The sequence below is a fragment of the Apodemus sylvaticus genome, chromosome 16 (assembly GCF_947179515.1).
Source record: "Apodemus sylvaticus chromosome 16, mApoSyl1.1, whole genome shotgun sequence".
Classification (NCBI taxonomy): Eukaryota; Metazoa; Chordata; class Mammalia; order Rodentia; family Muridae; genus Apodemus; species Apodemus sylvaticus.
This window is the reverse complement of record NC_067487.1, coordinates 39105924-39122043: the sequence shown is the minus strand read 5'-3', so window position 1 is coordinate 39122043 and position 16120 is coordinate 39105924. Positions and strand designations below refer to the sequence as shown.

The 16120-nt window shown below is 41.5% G+C and overlaps 1 protein-coding gene across 1 annotated transcript in view; it reads left to right on the top strand.

Moving 5' to 3' along the window:
• The window catches only part of Oxct1 (3-oxoacid CoA-transferase 1), a 130124-nt gene extending 114462 nt beyond the window's left edge, over nucleotides 1–15662 (top strand). Inside the window, exons 15-17 of the mRNA XM_052159503.1 lie at nucleotides 1511–1591; nucleotides 6576–6677; nucleotides 14038–15662. Of these exons, the coding sequence (XP_052015463.1) occupies nucleotides 1511–1591; nucleotides 6576–6677; nucleotides 14038–14079 (225 nt within the window). The 3' untranslated portion in view covers nucleotides 14080–15662. The remainder of the gene's footprint in view (nucleotides 1–1510; nucleotides 1592–6575; nucleotides 6678–14037) is intronic.
• The last annotated feature ends 458 nt before the right edge of the window (nucleotides 15663–16120 follow it).

Below are 16120 nucleotides of genomic sequence, written 5' to 3'. Positions count from 1 at the left end.
GTCCATCCATTCATTCAAATATCTATCCATCCATCCATTCAGAAATTTTAGAATACCTTTTATGCCTTGAACTGACTTACACATACCAAAGTTTCCTTAACTGTAAGTACATTGCATAGTTGACAAGTTACTGTAAGGAGCAAAATCATAATTAGATTGAGTTATCTGAAATGCACTGCCTCTGACTGTATACGTAGTTTGACACCAGTCTGGGGAGAGATCCAAACTAATTCGTAGGTGGATGTTTAAGCAAGCAAATGATGTGGTGACATCAGATGTATTTGGTATGTTTAGATCCACAAGAAAACAGGAACATTTTACTGTTTGTAAGACAAGATCCACAGTGCACTGGGCCAGCCTGCAGCCTCAAAGGAAATGTTCGTTTATGATCTTAGTGCTCTGAAGTTAAAAAGGAGTTTCGTCATAACTGGAAGAGGTCAGAGCTGATGGCGCCTACAGCTGGGCTTACAGCTGGGCTCCCCAGAAGCTTCTAAGAAGCCACTGCTATGTTGGGATCAGGATGGAGATTGGGGAGGGAGTTAGTGGGTAAAACCTGGCTTCTGCCCATAATCCCTCTTCCAGTTTCTGTTGAAAGAAAGGGAACTCTAGCTAACAGAAACCTGGAAAAGAAAAGGCTCATTTAAGCCAGGTCATTTATTTTATTAATGAGCAAACTGAAGCCCAAACAATCTCAAGGGGAAAAAAATAGCCTCAAGAAAAAGTGAATAGAGTATTTGGAGTCCCTTGGCCCCGAGGTGGTGTGCTTTGCATGGTCATTAGATAAGAATGAAATCAATTACAATGGTTGAAATCAACAACAAATCATGACAGGCCCTCCCTGGGAGGACTGAATAGGATGATGAGGTCTTTGGGGCTGCAGGTGGGACTTGAAAGAAAATTAGGTGTTCATATACCACAAGTGGATAATCTCTAAACTTCACAGTGAAGAATAAATAACATGCTAAATATAATACTTTTAATGTAGGAGAAAAAATACATAAAAATATGGGATTGACACATTTTCCCATTGACAAAGGAAGCTTTCTTTTATGCATCTGTTATTTATTATTATTATTTTTAATGAATAGAATTAAGTCTGTTTTAGAAGAGGAAGGTTGGGTCGCATGCTTGTTTTTTATGTATCCTTCCTACTCGTGGCAAATGACTACAGCTCTTTTAAGAGGCCCACACTTTGAAGGAGAATAATGAGGGGATATTATACTTAGAACTGCACATCAAGTGGTTCAGGGATTGAGGCTTGAGGGTACATATAGGTACCTCTTTGTTTTCCCGGTAACCTCGTAAGCCTTTGGTGACTTGTAGGGGTCCTCCCTAAGTTATTCCAGGGGTGATAGAGAGAGAGGAGGGCTTGACAAAGGTTTGGAAATAGCTGCTTCTTAAAAGTTGATGTCTCTTATAGTTCCTGGTTTTCCTACAGTCACACCATTTCTAAGTAGGAATTACTCTTTAAATAATGTTGTTAACATTTTATCATTGTCCTTTAAAACAGGGAAATGCACACAAAATCATGGAGAAGTGCACGTTGCCACTGACGGGCAAGCAGTGTGTCAACCGCATTATTACAGAAAAGGTAAAGTCTGCCCTTGCCTCTGCATGCGTCCACCATCGCCGCCTCTCTTGTTTCATTTGGAGACACATTTGAAGTTTTTTAAAATCCCCATCTGAAGCTATATCGCATCAGTAGCCAAGAGATTACGTTAGTCTGTGGAAGGAGGGAATGGGAAAATTACTCTTTCTAAATGTAGACTTGCTCATGCGCAGTTCTCTGGGATTACACACACACACACACACACACACACACACACACACTGGAACTCTAATCCTGGGTAGCTTTTGCAGTCGTCAAGATGGGTGATGGATGTAAAGTTCAGGGTGCACTTGTCTTCCCTCATTTTCTTTCTTGTCTGCCAAAACAACAAGAATAAAAGGTTGGGTTTTTATATTAGGAAATGCACCCAGAGTTGAGTTTAAGTCACTTGGGTTTGAGCTGTGGCATGGACCCACAATGGGTGAAGACATGTATGCTTGGCAGGGTTTCTGACCTTCATATAAAGTGGACTCCAGAAGATCTGCCCCTTATGTGCCCCTGTACTTTGTTTCCTAAATGGATAATTTTGATCAATTATACAGTAAAAAGCTGCTCATATGAAAAGAATGTTTGGGCCTGCTGTGCACAGCCAGATTCCTTTCTCAGATTTAAACTTACGGTGTGGGAATGCCATGGTTCCCATAAGTCATCTGGGAAGGTGGTTTTCTTGAAGACACAGGACAGAACTGCTTATCTGGGTTTTCCCCACTTGTCAGTGCTGCCTCTCCTCTCCAGAGCTGTGTAGCAGTGTCTCACAGTGTCTGGCTCACTAGCCCTCTTTACAGGATGGGAGCACCCTAAAGCACACTCTGCAACAGGTTAAGTGTAGAACACTTCCCAGGAGCTGCATTCTCAGGAAGTTTCCATCTGGTCCTGCATTCCTGAGACTATGGAATCCTAGAAATGTGCATAAGTGGCAGAAGAGCGAGTGTATCCGCCATTGTTGTTTCTTGAGTGTCCTCTAAGCTATGGACAGGACCTTTGCTTTGTAGTTAAGACAGAGCCATTCTCAATCCTGATTTCTTTAATATGGTGGTAGCCTTAACCAGGGGTTTTCTAACAATGTTCTTCCCAAATCTGAGCTTCCTTTCCCCCTTGAGTAAGGCCCTCTCCATGCTGGCCTGCCTTTGCCTGCCCTTGTTTGCCCTGCCCTTGATGACCTGCCCTTGCCTTGCCTGCCCTTGCTTGCCCCACCCTTGGCCTCTCAGGTCTTCTATCTCAGGTCTTCTACCTACACAGCCTCCTATGTCACACTCTGCTGTCTTGTATTCCTTTAAGCCTAGCTGTACCTGCATCACAACAGGGCTTGTCACCTTCATAGTGCCCAGTGATCTCATCCTCAAAGTGGCCTCTTCCCCCACTCCCATCATTCATCCCTAAACACTTTCCATTTGATCCTTGTGTTTTCTTAAGATGTAACCTTTATGACTGATACAGCTTAATAGCATTCCAAACACCTTTTTTTAAAAACTTCTTTCTTCTATTCTTCCATGTTGTTATTCATTCAATAAACATTTCTTTAGAGGACCTTCTCAGAACCTTACTGTTTCTAACAATGCCTTACAAAAAGGAGGAAGAGGAGGCAGTTACAGACACATCTGCCACAAAGGACACATTTCATAGGATTGGACAGCAGGTATCCGGCATCTCCAGAAGAGTGACACTCCCATAGACAAGGCATAGCACAGCCGACGACATCACATAGGGCAGCCCAGCAGCAGTACCAAGAGCTGCTTCTCAGTGATGTCATACACAGCATTTCCCAAGTTACGCTTTTTACAGTCAAGTCTTTCTGACTTAAACTCTCTCGCCTCAGCAATTTTAAAACTCTTGTTGCCCTCTCCCTCCTGTGGAGCATGTTCTTGAGCTGTACACTCTCCACTTCTCCCTGACGTGTGTTCTTCCCATCCATACCTCAACTACTTCCTGTCCATCTTCCATCTCAGACATGTATCTTCTGTTTCTCTTTCATCTTCTCCCTCCCTACACATCTTGTGAGTGCTTCCATGAAACCTTATACTTAGCTTATCTTAACCCTAACAGCTCTGTTGAAATAACCTCTAACCTCTACCTGTTTCCTTCACAGCTGCTCCTATAACACATAGGGTGGTAACTAACTTGGATTCAGTTATGTCATTAAATATAGGGGGCCATACTTATACTCTCCATACTAAGAAAATGGACAGATTGGATTGGGAATCTTGAAAGACAAATGGGAGTTCTGTGATTGAAAAGAAAATCAAATAAGACAGCACAGGCAAAAGGGGAACAGCCCCATGCAAAGTCTTAGCTTGATGAAGAAAGCCCCGCTTGTTTAAGAACGTCCATGCAGGATAGCTTGGAGCAAAAATGCAGCTGTATTCAGAACTAGAGCAGAAAATACATGGAGGGATCACATCAAAGAAAGATGGGGATGCTCTCTTAAAAATGCGTTTCTTTTCAGGAGGGGAATGGAGAATCCTTCAGCCACTCCTTTATAACTTAGGAAACCATTCTGCATTCGTAAGAACTCTGTAACTTTTTCTCCCTGAATAGACAAAGAAGAGATTAATCTCATTGAAAGGGCCCATCAGTGGTCTAGGTAAGAAAAAAAGATCCCAAATCACAATCCAGAGAGATATCTTAGAAAAATTTAGGAGACTGGACTCTGCCTAATCTTATTTGTAGGGGCCCTGCTGGTAAGACAGGTGAACCTACGTTTTTCTAGGGAGTGAGAATGTCTGACCTGCTATGTCCTGGCAAAGCTCAGGACAGGAGGGAGTGGGAGGCAGGAAAAGCAGAGGCCGAATTTGACACCTTCCATTTCAAATTCCTGAGAATTGGAGAAAGACAATGGGAGACTCAGATCTAGGGTTCAGAGGAGACGTCAGAACTGGAATAAGCTACCGAGAGTCCTTAGCAAGAAGCCACAATCAGAGCATGAACTATGAATGGCACTGTGGGAAAGAAAGAAAGTCAGGGCAGCTGGTCTCTGGCATCTCAGGGAAGGCTGCGTGTTTACCTGAGTCGTGCAGGGCAGGTGCTCTGAGGAGGATGCTGGATCAGAGGGTGAGGATGGATAGGATGTATAATCCGCTCCAAGGAGAATTCCACTAGCTTGCCCTATCAGCATCTGGCTGTGATTAACCCTCTGGTCCATAGTGTAGCTATTATGGTAGTAATAAAGTAATTAACTTACCTATAAAACAAGGTAGTTTCAGTATAATTTTTGATTAGCAGTTAACAATTTAGCCTTTAGGTTTTTAACTCTCTGTATCAAAATTTTGTTTGCCCCTTAGACTACTAAATGAAATGCTTCTTAAATATTTCTAGTTTCTGTCTTTTTAAAAATCTATAGATGGTTGGCCTTCCGTGTAATCTGGGAGTTAATTAGAACCTGATGAGAGTGTTAATCAAAGTGTTGTTTTTTTTTTTTAAATCATTTAGCCTGTTTGCAATCTTTCCTCCCTGCTTCCTGAAGCCCCATATTAGTGACACCACAATTATCTTTTTCCTAAATCATGTCTATATCTCTTCTTAATAACATAATCCAAGAGTTTTTGTTCTCTAATTTTATAAATTTATATGTTGTTTATAATGCATGAAAAGGAGCATATCAGTTTGAATGGTTCTCTGGACCGACTTTCTATAAAAGAAAAAGTTTTGTATCAGAATAAAGGCAGATAATAGAATCTATAGACACGGCCCAAATTAGCATTTCCCCACCCATGGGACACACATTTCTGCTGGAAAATAAAGATGAAGGTTTTGTTGTTTTTTTAAGAACATAAGTGAGTAAGTGTGCAAAAAGAAGTTTGCCGTAGTATTTGCTCTTAAATTTCAGTCATTGTTTCAGGAGAATCAATTAAGTTACCAAACAAAGTATCTTTCATCCTGTGATACTTCTAGAAGAAAAAGATAGACTGACTGGAGACAGTAATTCTTTCAGCCCTTTGACTTGGCTTAGTCAATCTGCTAAGTAATAACAACACCTGTCCCGGGTGTGGTCCGGAGAGGGTGTTATCATCTTCCATGTTTCCTGTAGCACAGGCTGCTGTTGAGCCCCAGGTAGGGGTTTCTGTGCTCTCTGACCACAGGGTCCCCAGGTTGCCTAGCTGTTGTAGAGCAGAGCTGTATGACTGGACGGGTAGAACAGGGTTTGAAGCCCTATAGAAGCAGTTGAGTCTCAATTATAACACATCAACATAGTCTTCCCCAGGACAAGTGACCCCATGCCCCAGAACTAATCACAGCAAATATCTGAGAAGACTTCTGAAGAATTCTCAAGTATGAAGCTGTATCGACTGCTTTGTAGACTTCTATGAAGGTCAAACAGTGCTATGGAGGAACCGTCAGAAGTTGGCAGCTGTGGCCATGACGTGGGGTGGGTTGTGCGGGCTGGGGTTGGCATTCCTGCCTGCCTTAGGCACCAGCACTGCCATTTGATTTGCTCACCGAATGTGTGGCTTCTCATGGGCCCACCTGCTTTCATGGACATTTCAAGGTTGGAGAGCTTTCCCAGGGAGCACTTCAACAGCTACTTGGATGAGTTGGCTGGGCTTTCATTTCACAGTTACTCTTGGGTGCTACAGTGTCTTCTATTGTTTCCTGTAATCCTTTACCCAGCATCCTCTCCCCATCACCTCTATCCTCTCTCTTCCCAGCTATCCCCCTGCCTCATTCCCACTTTATTCATTCCTGTCCTTCTTCAGATCATTGGTTGTCCCTCTGGCATTTCACCCAACGTCACAAATGGAAGACAGCTTTAAAAAATGGAGTCCAGTGGTAAAGGATGCCGACTGTAGCCAAGAATGATGAGGACTTGATATTATTTATAATAATTATAATGAACATTTTTTTTTTCATTCCTGGTTCTCTGTCTCTGGCCCCGGATCTTTTCCCTGTTCTAGGAACTTAAAAACCTAGCTATTCCTTGTGATATTTTTTCATGATGGAAATGGTTGTCATTTTCTTGACTTTCCTACAGGGCGTGTTTGACGTGGACAAGAAAAACGGATTGACGCTGATCGAACTCTGGGAAGGCCTGACTGTTGATGACATCAGGAAGAGCACAGGCTGTGACTTTGCAGTAAGTGCTTCTGTGAGCAGAGCCAGCAGCCTCCAGGACTGCAGGCTAGGTGGACAAATGGTTTCAGGGCACCAACTATTCATTTCTGCGCATTTAAGGAGCTGGTCCGAGCAGTAGAAGAGGAAGCTGTGTGTGACTTGGGCCAGGGCTGTCAGGAATGTGACAGGAACATGAGGACACACCAAGGAGCTGAGGACAAGCTCCTGCTTATCTTGTGTGAATCCTGGAAGGTCTCTTCTCTTTGTCAGATGTGTCCAGTCCTGATGTTAGCCACCTGTGGAGAAGGGATGCTTCCTTGTGCTTACACTTATCTGACAGGGACCCCGTCCTTCACTCACTTCTGTGGTTTTCAGTCCATGCATTAGAGATGCTAGAATGTAACAAGAGCAGATGAGTTGCACCCTACCTGCAGGTAAATGATAGTGCACAGAAAACTCAGCCTTAGAAATTCAGTGAATAGTACTCCATTGTGTAGATATACCACATTTTTTGTATCCACTCTTCTGTTGAGGGATACCTGGGTTCTTTCCAGCATCTGGCAATTATAAATAGGGCTGCTATGAACATAGTAGAGCATGTATCCTTATTACATGGTGGGGAATCCTCTGGGTATATGCCCAGGAGTGGTATAGCAGGATCTTCTGGAAGTGAGGTGCCCAGTTTTCGGAGGAACCGCCAGACTGATTTCCAGAGTGGTTGTACCAATTTGCAACCCCACCAGCAGTGGAGGAGTGTTCCTCTTTCTCCGCACCCTCTCCAACACCTGCTGTCTCCTGAATTTTTAATCTTAGCCATTCTGACTGGTGTAAGATGAAATCTTAGGGTTGTTTTGATTTGCATTTCCCTAATGACTAATGAAGTTGAGCATTTTTTAAGATGCTTCTCCGCCATCCGAAGTTCTTCAGGTGAGAATTCTTTGTTTAACTCTGTACCCCATTTTTTAATAGGGTTGTTCGGTTTTCTGGAGTCTAACTTCTTGAGTTCTTTATATATATTGGATATTAGCCCTCTATCTGATGTAGGATTGGTGAAGATCTTTTCCCAATTTGTTGGTTGCCGATCTGTCCTCTTGATGGTGTCCTTTGCCTTACAGAAACTCTGTAACCTTATGAGGTCCCATTTGTCAATTCTTGCTCTTACACAATGGAGTACTATTCAGCCATTAGAAACAATGAATTCATGAAATTCTTAGGCAAATGGATGGAGCTAGAGAACATCATACTAAGTGAGGTAACCCAGACTCAAAAGGTGAATCATGGTATGCACTCACTAATAAGTGGTTATTAACCTAGAAAACTGGAATACCCAAAACATAATCCACACATCAAATGAGATACAAGAAGAAAGCAGGAGTGGTCCCTGGTTCTGGAAAGACTCAGTGAAACAGTATTTGGCAAAACCAGAACGGGGAACTGGGAAGGGGTGGGAGGGAGGACAGGGGAAGAGAAGGGGGCTTACGGGACTTTCGGGGAGGGGGGGGCGCTAAAAAAGGGGAAATCATTTGAAATGTAAATAAATTATATCGAATAAAAAAAAATTAAGAAAGTAAAAAAAAAAAGAAATAATAGACATTAAAAAAAAAAAAAAGAAATTCAGTGAAGATACAGGGAGAGTTTCTACTAAAATTTCCACAATCACACTTATTTATGTCTGCTTTAAAAAAAATAATGTGTTTATTTATTGTATGTGTATAGAAGTGTTTATTATAAATCACTAGCCACCTTCTCTTAGAGTTGACAGATAGATGCAATTAACCTAAAGTTAACTAAAGGTAAACAGAATATATGTGTCTGAAATATTGAAGGACAGAACCCATTTACTAATTACAATAGAACACACTGAGAAAAAAATTAGAGAAACTCATTTAGCCAAAAGTGTTTGATGTCCCGTCCATAGATTTTATACTTAACTTCCTGAGCACGCAGGCTTGGTCTGTACGTACAAATGCATAATGAATTTCTCTGAAACCGCTTTGTTGTATAATTCATTATGTACATAGTAACCACCTCTTGGTACTGTTCCAAGGCCTTTTGTTTATTAACCTTTTCTGAATTTCCCTTTGGAAAAAAGACAGTCTCCCAGTAATACCTTGCTTGAAAAGCTCATTTTTAATTAGCTTTCCCATAATCTCAGGGGGGAAGAGAGGGGATTTATTTATATTTGAACTATTTAGGATTTCTTACTCTAGTGAAACAAACAGTTCCTAATCAGCTCTTTTGTTTTGTTTTTCCTGTGTAAATAGGAAACCTCTGACAGTTAATACCTTCAGAGATCTGCGGAAATTTCAGTTTCTGCTGCAAAAGAATATACAGCATATACAGATATAATAAGACCCTTATTATCTATCCATTCGTTATTCATGTGGATAATTCAGAAAATTTTGCTGTCTTTGTTATACACACATGGGGGAGGAGGGGCTATTTTTCTTATCTGCATGGATTTGAAAATGTAGTCCTTTTGATATTCCAGTACCATTGTCCTCTGTTTATCATTATTACACTGATATGAAAATTAGTTTATTTAAGAGGTATACTTTGATGTTTTAATATGTATATGCATTGTGTTCAAATTAAGGTAATCATTCCTATGTACTAAAGCATCTGTGATAGGAACGTTTAAAATCTTCTCCACTGGGGAAAGGACGTATATAGCACATCGCTGTTATAAACAGGCAGTCACCACTGCTATGCAGCAAGCCCACATTCTCACTCCTAACTACCTCAGTATGCAGTGACAGGTCACCCATCCCCCTCTCCTTTCTGCTCCCAGCCTTGGGGAAACCAGGATTCTACTCGCCCTTTCTATGATGTCATACCTTTTCTCCTCTCCATGCAACTGAGATCATGTAGTACTCATTTTAATGTGCTTGCTCAAATATTTCATCTAAAGCAGTGACTTCTACTTTTGTGTGTGTTGCCACAAAATCCAAGAATTTGTTTTTTTAAAATTAGTAGATAGTAATCCTTTGTGCACGAACACCGTGTCCTGTGTCCGTTCAATAGGTGATAGACATTAGGTTCTTTCTGTTTCTTGGATCTTATGAATGGGGAATGTGGTTGTGTTGTTGGCGCAATGATCTGATCTCTTTTGTATACTGGATCATGTGGTGATTCTATTTTTAATTTTTGAGGGAATCTTGCACTGAGGTTCATAGTGGCTTTCCCATTCTGTTCCTACCGAGTGTCCCCTGTTATATCCTTACCAACACTTCTTCCTTTGTGATTTTACAAGAACAGTTATCTTCATCTCTGACAATAGCCAACTTAACTGGATTGGGCCTGGATCTCATTGTGGTTTTGATTTTCATGTCTTTAATGATTAAGGATGTTGTGAATTTTCATAAACCCTTTGGTCTTTTGTACGTATCTTTTGTTCCCTTATCTGTCATATTTAGCTATAGTGACCGCTTCTTGTTTGTTTGTTTGCTTGCTAGCTGGCTTTGAGACAGGATCATCTGTATAACTCTGGCTGTCCTGAAACTTTCTCTGTACACCAGGCTGGCCTTGAACTTCGATCCACCTGCCTCTGCTTCCTGAATGCTAGGATCAAAGAAGTGGTGCCACACCCAGCCTCGTTGCCCACTTTTAATTGGATTATTTGAGGGATGCTTTTGCTGTTGGGTTGTCTGAATTCCATAGATACATCCTGGATATTAACTCTTGTCACGTATGTGTTTATTGTTAGTCCCTCGTATGAGCATCCTGCATACGCCTTGTCCCTCTGCACACTGTCCTTTCGTACTTGACTATGGCTTGGTCCATTTGCTCTGGAGCAACATTTTAGTTGATACAATCTCATTTGCTTACTTTTGCTTTTTTTCTCCTGTGCTTTTGGTAGCTTGGCTGTCTTCCTTCCTTCCTTCCTTCCTTCCTTCCTTCCTTCCTTCCTTCCTTCCTTCCATTCTTTCTTTCTTTTTTTATTTCTGACAAGGTTTCTCCATGTAGCAGCCCTGGCTGTCCTGGAGCTCACTCTGTAGACAAGGCTGTCCTCAAACTCAGAGATCTTCCTGACTCTACGTCCTGAGTGCTGTGATTAAAGGCGTGCACTACCACTGCCAGCTTGGTGTCTTTTCTTAAAAAACAAAAAATTCCTTGCCAATATCAAAGTCCTGAAGTGTTTGTTTTATTTTTCTTATGGTGTCTCATAGTCTGAGAGCCTTGTATTTGTGTCTTTAATCCAAGTGGATGTATATAATTGGTGAGCAACAGACAGGGGTGCAGGGGTCAGGTGGGGTGGTGTCTGTTTTGTTCTTGCCTTGGATGTCCAGGTCTCACCTGGACAAGTGCAGAAGCCTGGCCTTCCCTTAGGTTTTAAAGGTTTCAATATTGTTAGTGCCTTTGTCAAACCATGTCACTTTCCATGACTGAATTTAGTTTTAGAGCCTTTGTTCTTTTCCACTGGGCTATGTCTATTTTCATAAGAATATTACACTCTTTCAATAGCAGTATATTTAAAATTTTAGTACAGCAGATTTGTAGTATATTTTAAATTCCAATAGTGTAATGTTTTCTTACTGTGCCCCTGTGACTCAAAACAGCCTCGAGTATTCAAGGTTTTTTGTGGTTCCATTTAAATTATAATATTTCTTTTGATTCTGTAAAGAAAGTGACTGGTATTTTACGTAAGAACTTGGTAGCTAGAGAGATGCTCACAGGGTAAGAAAACTTGCTGCTCTTGAAAATGATCTGATTTCAGTCTTAGCACCCACATAAATGGTAGCCCACAGCTGTCCAGTTCCAGAGTATCCATTGCACCCTTCTGGCCACCACAAGCATGAGGTACACATATGGTGCATGTACAAGACACTCATACACATTTTTTTAGAAGAATGTCACTGGATCTGTAGTTCATATTGAATAGTATGTACATGTTCACCCTATTTGTTCTTCCAAGCCAGGGGCATGAGCGTGAGATAGCCTTCCATTTCACTGTGCCATTTTCAGATTCTTTAGGGTAGTGCAGTGTTCATCTCTGCCTGGACGTTTGGGTCTCCTCTACCTCGTCCTTACTGTGAATATTGGTATTATGGACACTAGTATACAGTGTTTCTTTGAGATCTTGTTCTGAAAGGTTCTGGACATGTCCCCAGAAGAAGGATTATGGGTCACATATTAACTTCCTTTTCAGTTTGTGAGGTACTTCCACACTGTTTTTCACAGTGATTGAACCACTTATATTTCTCTTACAAGCGATTTATAGAATCATTTGTATATTGGCCATCAGAGGATCTTCTTTGAAGAATTATCTGTTCAACTGACTACTTTTTAATCAAGTTATTGTTCTTTGTCATCTTATAGATATCCTTATGTATTCTGGGAGTTACTCCCCTTTTTTTTAATACATGACCTAGTTAGTTGTGTGTGGGGGGTGGGGGGTGGGTGTGTGTCTTTGTGTATGTGTCTGTGTGTGTGTGTGTGTGTGTGTGTGTGTGTATGTGTGTGTGCTTACACAGCGAAGCTTAGATAGGCAGTCCTATGTGGCTTATTTTTGTGCAACTCTGACCCAATATTTTCATAACTAAGGAATCCTATTTGTTTTTCTCCCCTTGTGCTCATATTTTGAAAGAAGGCTCTTCCTAGATTGATCAAATAATTTATTTTCAAAGAACCAAATGATGTATATCCATATACTAAAGCTTTGACAAGCAGATGAGAATCTCAGATTCTTTTTAAAGAATACTTTTTGTTTATTCTTTGACAACTTTATACATGTTACCAATATATCTTCATCATATCTACCTTTATCTTCTCTCCCCAGAGCCCAGACTTCCTTAACTTAACAAGTCTCACTGCTATGATCATGACCTTTTCTTTTTTCTATTGATTGATTGATCTATTCACTTCGCATCTCAATCACAGCCTCCATCCTCCTAGTTCCACCCTCACAATCCTCCCCCCCATTACCCCCTCTTCCCCTTAGAGATGGGGAAGCCCCTCATGGGTACCTACCTGCCAAAGTGCATCCTTTCCCACTGAGGCCAGACAAAGCAGCCCAGTTAGGGGAAGGATATACAAAAGGAAGGCAACAGAATCAGAGCATCCTCCTCCCTCCAATTGTTAGGGGACCTACATAGAGACCTTACTTTACATCTGCTACATATATGTAGGGGGGGCCTATGTCTAGCCCATGTATGCTCTTTTGTTGGTGGTCCAGTCTCTGTGAGCTCCCATGGGCCCAGGTTACTTGACTCTGTAGATGATCTTGTAATGTCCTTCATCCTTCTGGCTCCCTCAATTCTAACCCCACTCTTTCACAAGACTCCCCCAGCTTCACCTAGTGTCTGGTTGTGGGTCTCCACATCATCCATCAGCTGCTGGATGAAGCCTCTCAGAGGACAGTTATGCTAGGTTTCTGTCTACAAGCATAGCAAAATATCATTGATAGTGTCAGGGGTTGGCTTTCTCCCATGGAATGGGTCAGTTAGTCAAGTCACTTGTTGGCCATCCCTACCATCTCTGTTCTATCTTTATCCCTGCATATCTTGTAGACAGATCAGATTTTGGATCTAAGGTTTTGTGGGTGGGTTAGCGTCTCCCTCCCTCCACTGAGAGACCCACGTGGCTACAGGAGGTGACCAATTCTGTCTCCATATGCATAGTCTCCCCAGCTAGGAGTCTCAGCTAGGGTCACCCCCATAGACTCCAGGAGCCTACTCCCTCCCAGGTTTCCAGTCCCAGAGATGCCCCACTCCCAACCAATTTCTGTTCTCTTTCCTCTCCCCACACCCAGTTCCCACCCCTGTTTCTCTCCCCATCCCTTTGTGTATAACCTACTGATTCAAATTACTGCTGCCCCGCCCCCACACGGGTGGAGCTCCTCCACCAGAAGCTGGGCTACTCACCAAGGTTCAGACTCCCAAGAGAAATGCCTTCTCTTTCCCTAGCCGCCATCCATTGCCAGTCGTTTTTTTGTTTTTTTTTTTTGTTTTTTGTTTTTTTACAGCTGGATATGCAGCTTCATGAGTCCCTCTTCTAACCATGAAGAAATGTTGGCTGGCTTAACCGGCACTGATCCTTTTAATTTTGTCTATACTCGCATTAGTCATTGGGTGTTTGGAGGGCCAAACTGGGGAGCGGGGAGTGATTTTCTACTGCTTCAATCCCGTGATCTCTGAAGTATCTCTTGCAGTGTATATTAAGTTATTTTGGTTATTTCTTTCTTTCCTGATGAACAATAATTTAAGTTATATAAAATAGGATTTCTTTATGCTGTATCTTTGGGTTACTTTTGAAATTTGACATTCCCTTTAGTTTTTATTTCTTAATTTAAAATGAAATTATTAAAAATAAATTGAAGCAGTATTTGAACATTCTGTGGTGGTAAACTTTAATTGATTTTTTTTTCCTTTTTCTTCCACCAGGTCTCACCAAACCTCAAGCCAATGCAACAGATTTCTACTTGAAGTGTCCGTTGGACATTTGCCCCAGGCTGCTAAGATTTCATTTTCAACACTTAGGATTTAAATGAAAGGATGTCAGTAATCAACAGTTATACATTTAGCAAGAAGTTTCAGCTAGTTTTCTTCTAGTATTTCTGGATTTGTGCAGCCACAGACGTTCTCTCCAGTGTGATGTATCAGTTCCATGGGGGGGGGGAGGAAAACATTTTATTGTAGTCTTGCTTCTTGAGTGCTAAGAAGGTTGTTTTTGTCATTGTTGCTCACAGTGGATATATGTTCATCTTTTATGCCATATATATAAAACCTTGACTTAGCCCTGAAGGAGAATTTTCATGTGCATTTGTGATTAGGTAGAATACTTTTTTGATGACTATGTCTCTTTTACCTTCCTCCTTTTTGAGAGATGCCAGTTATGCTTCCCTTCTTAGAATATCCGCCTTCCCTCCACACTTCTTATAGCTAAATAGATACTCATGAAGGCCAACAGGAACGTCCCTGGGAAAAGTAAGCAGAAGAAAGACCAAGGCATAGGCTCTACCAGTGCTGGCATCCCACCAGATGTGGCCTTTAAAGAAGACGACTAGCCGTCTACCTATGGTGTGCTATACTAGCCTTTGTATTCTGAATACTGTTTCTGCATTGATCACCAATGTTTACTTATACAACATCTCTTGAGCCAAAAAGAACCATGGGCAATTGATCATGAGCCCTGAATCACAATGTTAGCAGTATTTAAAAAGATGATATCCCAAGATATTTCCATTTTTAGGCTCTCCGTTCTGCTCCGCAAAGATTGTACACATTGACTGACTTTTTCTACACTACAAGGGCATTCTGCATAGGCTAGTTCTCTTAACAAAGTGCTACTGCTTTAGCCTTATCTGTGCCAGGGAAATAAGGGGAAAGACTCAGACCTGAGTAATTAGCAGCCTTTGTGTGGCATAGTAAACAGAGTAGCTTGCATTTGTCAGGGATGCTTCCTCAGAAGTAGCCACAATACAGACAGTTGCCAGGGGGCATCACTTCAGAAGCACCCTTGGTATCAAATCTCTGAAAACCTAGGCACCCTGAAGCCAGACTGGACAGCTGGTATCCGCACAGTGAAATGTATCATCCTTCTGGCACCGATTATAGGAATTTACGCACGTCTTAGGTGATGGTTGTCACTGGAACACACTCCTCAAGAATAGCCACAGTTGACTTGCACACGATGTGAAGGCAGGGGAATAAGCTTTTTCCTTCATAGTACACTCTTTATGTAGGACTGCTTTAATGGATGGCCACGAGGTTGAAAGCATCCTGTGCCAGTGTTGGTAAGAAGAACCTGACTTAGAAGGTACAAGGCCCATGAGAATGCATATGTCGATGTTAGAGTACACATTGGAAGAATGTTCTTATTGCCGATATTGATATGTCTTCAGATGCACTTGCTTATCATTCCAGTCTGTTACTTTACAGCAAAGGCGTTCTAAGAATGTTTTCAACTTCCAAGCCTGAATAGACAACTTAAGATTCAAAGAGTGCCATGATATTTTTTAAAATAAAATGTGTTAAGTGATACAATAAAAATTGCAGATTGACAGAGATGAATGTGTTTGTCCTCTTTTCTCACTTGGGAATGGTGCAAGGTTGATTCTAACAACCCTTGGTCATTAGGTCAGCACGCTTCTGCTTCTAATCATGTTGTTACCTTCTCTTTCTTTTGGGGGAAGGTGGGGAATGTGGAGATGGGGTCTCTCTGAGTAGTCCTGGCTGTCATGGAACCCATTCTATAGACAGGCTGGCCTTGAACTCACAGAGATCCGCATGCTTCTGCTCTCTGAGTGCTGGCATTAAAGGCATGCACCACCATGCCTGGTGTTAGCTTTCCTTTTTACCTTGCCAAATAGGTATATTTTTCTAGAAAGTGAAAGAAAACAATTGAATTCTGCTGCACCTTTCTCCCCATCACTGAAACTCATACCTGTGAAAATTGATTATCAAGCCTCCATATGTTAATTTTTATATGACATTTTCTTTATGGTATGCTTTTTTAGAATTAATA